The sequence below is a fragment of the Mandrillus leucophaeus genome, unplaced genomic scaffold (assembly GCF_000951045.1).
Source record: "Mandrillus leucophaeus isolate KB7577 unplaced genomic scaffold, Mleu.le_1.0 Scaffold8, whole genome shotgun sequence".
Taxonomy (NCBI): Eukaryota; Metazoa; Chordata; class Mammalia; order Primates; family Cercopithecidae; genus Mandrillus; species Mandrillus leucophaeus.
Window position 1 is genome coordinate 4749168 of NW_012108696.1, and position 8526 is coordinate 4757693.

At 50.1% G+C, this 8526-nt stretch overlaps 1 protein-coding gene across 2 annotated transcripts in view; it reads right to left on the reverse strand.

Moving 5' to 3' along the window:
* Positions 1-1203: 1203 nt before the first annotated feature.
* The window catches only part of TNFSF14 (tumor necrosis factor (ligand) superfamily, member 14), a 9468-nt gene continuing 2145 nt past the window's right edge, over positions 1204-8526 (reverse strand). For both annotated transcript variants that reach the window (XM_011967441.1, XM_011967439.1), the window contains exons 3-5: positions 7398-7434; positions 7100-7141; positions 1204-5332 (exon numbers count right to left, since the gene is read on the reverse strand). In XM_011967441.1, the coding sequence (XP_011822831.1) occupies positions 4908-5332; positions 7100-7141; positions 7398-7434 (504 nt within the window). In that variant the 3' untranslated portion in view covers positions 1204-4907. The remainder of the gene's footprint in view (positions 5333-7099; positions 7142-7397; positions 7435-8526) is intronic.

The window sequence follows — 8526 nt, forward strand, 5'->3', positions numbered from 1 at the left end:
GGAGGCTAAACTTAGCAAGAGGTTCCATCCCCAGGCGGAAGCTGGTGGCTGCTGGTGACTTTTATCAATACATGCTCTCCACACCTTGGTTTCCTCATCAAAGCTACAGAAACAGAAAGACCATGATGAGAGTGAAGGAAACTCCAGCAGAGGTTGGGGCCAGGTACTGGGGGCTCTCCTACCTCCCACCAGCCCAGCAAGGGCAGGGAGGCAGGAAACTGCCCCGAACCCACTGCTCACCCTTGGCAGAGGTAAAGAGCATCCCTGCCTCTCTCGGACCACAGTTCTGCATCTAAAATGTGCAGACAGTAACAGCTCCTGCCCGAAGCCAAAGGATGTATATAAATGTATAACTCATACAAGATGCCTAGGCCTTGAATATGCCGGGCGCAGTGGCTCAAGCCTGTAATCCCAGCACTTTGGGAAGCTGAGGGGGTGGATCACTTGGGGTTCGAGACCAGCCTGGCCAACATGATGAAACCCTGTCTCTACTAAAAATACAAAAAAAAAAAAAAAAATTAGCCAGTTGTGGTGGGCGCCTGTAATCTCAGCTACTCGGGAGGGCTGAGGCAGGAAAATCATTTGAACCCAGGAGGCAGAGGTTGCAGTGACCCGAGATCACACCATTGCACTCCAGCCTGGGAGACAGAGGGAGACTCAGTCTCAAAAAAAAAAAAAAAAAAGAAATTCGTTTATGTTTCATACCTTATACACACAGACTGAAGATAATTTCATACAATAGTTTTAATAATTCTGTGCATGACACGAAGTTGGTGTACACTGAACCGTTTGAAAGCAAAGGTCACTGTCTCAGCCACCCATGTGGACAATCTGTGGTTGCTTGGCATCGTCATCATTCCTTTTATTTACTTATTATTTGTATTTTTTTTTTTTTGAGACAGAGTCACGCTCTGTTGCCCAGGCTGGAGTGCAATGGCGCGATCTCAGCTCACTGCAACCTCCACCTCCTGGATTCAAGCGATTCTCCTGCCTTAGCCTCCCAAGTAGCTGGGATAACAGGCGCACGCCACCATGCCCAGCTGATTTTGTATTTTAGTAGGAAAGGGGTTTCACCATGTTGGCCCGGCTGGTCTCGAACTCCTGACCTCAGGTGATCCACCCCCCCCCCCCGCCCCACCCCTCGGCTGGAATCCCCAAGTGCTGGTGTTGTAACCGAACGAGTTATAGAGAAACGCCACACTCTTAGGCTAATTCAGGAGTCCTTTATTAGCCGGCGGCGACCAAGAGACGGCTAGCACTCAAAATTCTCTCGGCCCTGAAGAAGGGGCTAGGTTTCTTTTTATACCTTGGTTTAGAAGGGGAGGAGGGAGCCTAGCTGAAGCAATTTTACAGAAGCAAAACAGGCAAGAAAGTGAAAAAGATAAATGGTAACAGGAAAACAAACAGTTCCAGGTGCAGGGGCTTTAAATCTATCACAAGGTGATAGACACGAGGGCTTTGGGTGCTATCAACCGGAGGAATTCCTGGCAACTGCGGATATAGCTTGCCACAGTATCTTATCAGTAATTGCATTCTTGGATGTGCTGGGAGTCAGCTTAAGTTCTTAAGGAAGAGGGGTGAGTAAGGGGCTGTCAGTGAAGGAGTCAAAATGGAGTCTGTCTGGCTCTGTCTGCTAGGAGAGAGTCAATCAGGTTAAAAACAAGGTAGGGTATCACATTGAGATTACAGGCGTGAGCCACCGCACCCGGCCAATATCACCATCATTCCTGACTCTGAATTTATATACTACTAACCAGCAATCGCTTTCCTCCACTTATTCACCCATAAGTACTTAACAGTAAAAGATGTGAGATACCTATCTCGCATGTGAGAAAATGATATATAGCTACTGACGGGGATTTCCCTTGAGGATGCTGAGTAAACTTTGTGGTGCGTGCTTGCATTTCCACTGCAACCTGTTCATGTGGTGAGTTGTGGAATTTCCCACTTGTGGCATCACATTGGGGCTCAAAAAGTTTCAGATTTTGGAGTATGTTTTTTTGTTTTGAGATGGGAGTCTTGCTCTGTCACCCAGGCTGGAATGTGGTGGTGTGATCTCGGCTCACTGCAACCTCAACCTCCCGGGTTCCTGCCTCAGCCTCCCGAGTAGCTGGGATTACAGGTGCCCCCCACCACACCCAGCTAATTGTTTGTATTTTTAGGAGATGGGGTTTCATCATGTTGGCCACGTCTGGAACTCCTGACTTCAGGTTATCCATCCACTTTGACCTCCCAAAGTGCTGGGATTACAGGCATGAGCCACCACGCCCAGCCTAGATTTTGGAGCATTTTGAATTTGCGATGGTGAATCTGTACTGTTGTTCCTCTCCCCCCACAACCATTTTGCCGATGGGGAAACTGAAGCACTGAGAGGTGATGGAACTTGCTCGAGGTCGTATAGCTAGTGAGTGGCAGAGTGGACTCAGAACCCAGGATCATCTGATTGCAGAGTCTGTGTCCTTCATCCCTGTACTGTGCAACAATGGCAAGAATACTATTGGCAATAACAACAACAGCCCACAAATTTTGACTTGTCATTCATGACAACAACAAAATGATAATAACAATACATTCGCCTCTGGGGTCGAAACCCATATCCTAGAGTCCTAGGAACTAAGGAGTCCCTCCGTGGCAATACTCATTTGCATAGGCCCTTAATTTGCATGCATATCATTATCTGCCCCCACCCAACCCACCAGCTCCCTGTGTTTTATGCTTCTAACTGGCTTGGAGGATTGTCACTGTGTCCTGGATGTGTCTAATAAGGGCGTCTTGCGGGATGTAGCCTCTACTTCCTCAGGAATTGTGGATTGGAGAGGAAGCCAGATCCAGACGTGAGGTCTCTGGTTTCCCCCACATTTCCTGCATGGACTTGAGCCAACTGGGTTCAGGTTCCTTGTCTGTAAAATGACCTCCACAGGTCATTACCTCCATCCCTCTGCCTCTAGGAGCCACCACCTGTTGCTAATGATTGCCCCCCTCCGACTCCTCCCTTTCCCTGTGGGGCTCTTTGGGCCTGACAATTCCTCTCTACCCTTCTTCAGTTTCTTCCCCCAAGAACTAGACAGATCCAGGTACAACTCTTTGCCATTTATTTCAAAGATCAGTGGTTAAGAGGCCCAGGGTTATGAACAAGGTCTGGTCCTCACCCCAAGATGTGTTAGTCTGGGCTGAGGAAGGCCCTCAGGCTGTGTGCATATGTGTATAATGTATAATGTTGTGTGTTTGTCATTGTGATGTTGTGTGTGTGTGTGTAATGCTGTGTGTTTGTCATTGTGATGTTGTGTGTGTGTAATGTGTGTTTGTCACTGTGATGTGTGTGTAATGTGTGTTTGTCATTGTGATGTGTGTGTGTCATGTGTGTTTGTCACTGTGATGTGTGTATAATGTGTGTTTGTCATTGTGATGTGTGTCATGTGTGTTTGCCATTGTGGTGTTGTGTGTGTGTATGTGTGTGTAACCAGGTCTGACTATAACTTGGTCTCTCTGTGTCTGATCTAATGAGTATTAATTACCAAGTGTGACGGTGACACCTCTGGGGGTGGCTGTGTGGCTGGGATGCTGTCTGAGTTTTGTGTGGTTGTGTTTTAACATACACACAGTGCTGCGACTGTCTGTGATGCCGTCTATGACTTCCATGTGATTCTGTGGTTGTGCATGAGTCTGGCACTTCGTGTGTATGAGTCTATAGTTGTGAAAGAATGGCTGAGATTACGCAGCCATGTGACAGATTTCGTGGGATGCCATAGGTGTGACTGTATAGTCATTCTTTCTTCCTTCCTTTCAATCAGCAAGCGTTTCCCTAGGGCCTGCTTTGTGCCAGGTCCTGGGCTGGATGCCAGGGACAGATCTGTGGTGCCCTCTTGGGGATGTCTATGCTTGGCAGTGATGAAATCAGCCATGGTGGCAGCATTTGCACCATGGAAATTGGCAAACATTACAAAGCTATCCCCCTCCGAGGACAGCTGGTTTTTAAACATTTATGAGCACACTGCTGTGCCCATGTATCCGAGTGTAACTCTTTGTGACCAGGCTGAGGTGTGGCCACTAGTCTGTGGGTGGGATCTGAGTATGTGACTCTGACTGTAGGTGGGGTGGGCTGGGCTCTACATGATGAGTCCTGATGATCAGTCTCCCGCCCACCCTGTCTGTACTCATGATGAGAGGAGGGAAGTGGAGGAAGTTTCCCACCCCCCAGCCAAGTTCCTGGAGTCCCAAGTCCCACTTTCTTCTGAATGAAAAGCATAAATACCCACCCCTCACCCCTTCTTCCTGAATATCAGGCAAATCAACTTTACCCAATGTTTGGGAGCCCACAGACCCCAAGTCTCTGGGTCTTTGTCCTTAGTATTGTCCATGGCAGGGTTTGCAGTCTACGTGGGTCTTCTGAAGGTGCCTGCTGGGTCTTCAACCCCTCAAGATGGCTGAGTTCTTGGTCCCTGGTGGTGCCCACTGAACTCTCCGCCTTCGAGTTTTGGGTTCCCTCGCATGTGATCCAAGATCTGTTTCCTGAGTTTTCTTTCTTCTTTCTTTTTTTGAGGCAAAGTCTCGCTCTGTTGCCCAGGTTGGACTGCAGTGGTGCGATCTCGGCTCACTGCAACCTCCGCCTCCCGGGTTCAAGCAAAATTCCCCTGCCTCAGCCTCCCGCGTAGCTGGGATTACAGGCAGGCACCACCACGTCCGGCTAATTTTTGTATTTTTAGTAGAGATGGGGTTTTGCCATGTTGGCCAGGCTGGTCTCGAACTCCTGACCTCAGGTGATCCGCCTGCCTAGGCCTCTCAAAGTGCTGGGATTACAGGCGTGAGTCACCACGCCCCGCCTCTGCTTCGTGAGTTTTCTTTCCCCTGAGGCACCCTCTGAGTTCTCCATGTGTCAGACCCACGTCCAATGCACCACGCTCCTTCCTTCACACCATGAAAGCCCCGAAGTAAGACCGGGTGCCATCACGCAGTCGGACCAGGCGCTCATCCAGCACACGGACGACCACCTCCTCCCCAACCTCCAGGTGCACCACACCACCCAGGAAGCTGCTGTCCCACCAGACGCGGGAGTTACTGGTGGCCCGTCCGCAGGGTGACTGCTGGCTGACCAACAGCTCCAGCTCCTCGGGGTAGCGGGGCGTGCGCTTGTAGAGGCCGTGGGTGATGGTGCTGGCCAGGCCCAGCGGGCAGCCCACACCGCCCAGCTGCACCTTGGAGTAGATGTAGTAGTAGCCAGCCTTGTTGGCCACAAGGGCCCCATCGTGGTAGTCGAGGCCCCTCAGGAAGGCCAGGCCCAGCTGGGTCTCCCATAGCAGCGGTCCCCCACTGCCCGTCAAGCTGGAGTTGGCCCCTGTTTGGGAGAGAGAGACAAAAGGGGGCTGCCAGTCAGCACATGTGTTACTCTGTTTTTGTTTTGTTTTGGTTTGGTTTGGTTTGGTTTTTGACACAGAGTCTCACTCTGTCACCCAGGCTGGAGTGCAGTGGCGTGATCTCGGCTCACTGCAACCTCTGCCTCCCAGGTTCAAGCGACTCTCCTGCTTCAGTCTCTTGAGTAGCTGGGACTACAGGTGCCTGCCACCACACGCAGTTACTTTTTGTAGTTTTAGTAGAGATGGGGTTTTGCCATGTTGCCCAGGCCGGTCTTGAACTCCTGACCTCAGGTGATCCACCCACCTCGGCCTCCCAGAGTGCTGGGATTACAGGTGTGAGCCACCACGTCTGTCCTCACATGTCTTACTTTTGCTGTGTGACTCCAGGCCAGTCACCACTAGGCAGTGTGTGTGTGTGTGCGCGCGCGTGTGTGCACGCATGTGTGTGTATTTGTAGAGACGGGGTCTCACAATGTTGCCCAGGCTGGTCTCAAATTCCTGGGCTCAACCGATCCTTCAGGCTCCCAAGTGCTGGGATTACAGGCATGAACCACGCTGCCTAGCCTGTTTGTATGTATTAATTCGCTTTAATCCTGCTTTGCAGATGAGGGAAACTGAGGCACAGAGAAGCAAATTAATTTGTTTAGTCTACATCTCAACTCTTTGCATCCCTCTTTTGCAGGTGGGGAAACTGAGGCATGGAAACGTTAAGTGACTTGCCAAAAGTGTCAAAACTTGGCTGGGTGTGGCGTCTCACCCCTATAATCCCAGCACTTTGGGAGGCTGAGGCAGGAAGGTCCCTTAAACTCAGGAGTTCGAGGCCAGGAGTTCCAGATGAAGTAACATAGGGAGACGCCATCTCTACAAAGAACAAAAAAATTAGCTGGGCATGGTGGCAGGTACCTGTAGTCCTAGCTGCTGGGGAAGCTGAGGTGGGAGGATCGCTCGCACCTGGCAAGTTGAGGATGCAGTGAGCCATGATAGTGCCACTCCAGCCTGGGTGACAGAGTGAGACCCTGTCTCAAAAAAAAAAAAAAAAAAAAGTGTCCAAACATGCAAATTTGCAAAACCGAGAAAGCAAGGCGGCATCTCGCACCTGCTGTGTGCTTCAGTTTCCCTCTCTGTTAAATGGACACATTAATAGCACCTGCTTAGAATGTAATGAATTAATACGTAGAAAGCGTGTCATAGCACATAACACAGCATAAGTACTATATGAGAGTTCATTAAATGAATACAACTAGGCCGGGCGCGGTGGCTCATGCCTGTATTCCCAGCACTTTGGGAGGCCGAGGTGGGAGGATCACCTGAGATCAAGAGTTTGAGACCAGCCTGGCCAACATGACAAAACTCCGTCTCTACTAAAAATACAAAAAAATGTAACCGGGTGTGGTGGTGTGCGCCTGTAATCCCAGCTACTTGGGAGGCTGAGGCAGGAGAATTGCTTGAACCCTGGAGGTGGAGATTGCAGTGAGCCGAGATCATGCCACTGCACTCCAGCCTGGGCGACACAGCGAGACTCTCTCAAAAGTAAATAAATAAATAAATAAATAAATAAATAAATAAATAAAAGAAAATAATAAAATAAATAAAACTGGAAACACGTAGCACTTGTGGCCTATGTTCTGAGCAACTCTGTGAGTAAATAAGGAATGAATGAATGAATACACTGGTATGTATAGCGTTTATCTGGTCTTCCGGAGACGCCCTGACCCCTGCCCCTTGCCAGGATCCAGGGTCCCCCTCACCTGTGAGATGCGCTGCTGGGTTATTCTGGTGAGACCTTCGCTCTGGGGAGAGAGGTCAGAGGTTAGAAACGAAGACAGTGGAGGTAAAAGCCAGCCTTCTACAGGGTCATCCTGTACACCTCCTGGATTCAACCCCACCCCTTCCGGAGTGACCCAAACTTCTGCTTCTCAGGCCTGGGGGAGGGGCACCTGTGAGGATTTGGCCAGTTGTGCAAATCATATTGGGCAATTGACCAAGGGGTGGGGGCAGCGTGGGAATCATCTCGCCTCCTTCCCTGGGACCAGGACCCTGACTCACCTTGTATCAGCTGCTCCCAGGAGCCTCCGTGTCCGTCCTGAAAATGCAGAAGGGGCCTACGGTAAGAACCTGCAGTGGGGCCACGCCCTTGCATTGCTCACACACAGCTGTGAGACACGAGGACCGTGGCCACCGACACCACCCTCAGATGCGTACACAGGGCCACATGCACTCACTTGCACACACACACACCCCCTGCCTAGCAGCCTGACAACCACCTGGTGCCTCAGTTTCCCTCTATGTAAATAGAGTTATGAATAGTGTCTGCTTGGCATTGAATGAATTAATATATGTAAGGCATTATTACAGTGCTTGGCACATAGTATGCACTAGAGAAGGGTTTAATAGGCTGGCTGCATTGGCTCACGCCTCTAGTCCCAGCACTTTGGGAGGCTGAGGCAGGCAGATTACCTGAGGCCAGGAGTTCGAGACCAGCCTGGCCAACACAGTAAAACCCTGTATCTACTAAAACTACAAAAATTAGCTGGGCGTGGTAATGGTGCACGCCTGTAATCCCAGCTGCTCTGGAGGCTGAGGCAGGAGAATCGCTTGAACCTGTGAGGTTGCCGTGGGCCCAGATTGTGCCACTGCACTCTAGCCTGGGTGACAGAGTGAGATTCTATCTCAAAAATAAAATAAAATAAAAGGGTTTAATAAATAACTAACATTGCCCAGTGCGGTGGCTTACACCTGTAATCCCAGCACTTTGGGAGGCCAAAGTGGGAGGATGGCTTGAGGCTAGGAGTTTAAGACCAGTCTGGGCAACATAGCAAGACCTCATCTCTACAAAAAATTTTAAAGATTAGCTGGGCATGGTGGTGGGTGCCTGTAGTCCCAGCTACTTATGAAGCTGGGGTAGGAGCCTTGCTTGAGCCCAGGAGTTTGAGGCTGCAGTGAGCTCTGATCATGCCACTCCACTGTAGCCTGGGCAGCCGAGTAAGACCCAGTCTCTAAGATAAATAAATATGTAATTAAATAAATAAGTAATATTTAAAAATACATGGACAAGGTCAGGTGTGGTGGCTCACACCTGTAATCCCAGCAATTTGGGAGGCTGAGGCAGGCAGATCACCTGAGGTCAGGAGTTCGAGACCAGCCTGGCCAACATGGTGAAACCCCATCTCTACTA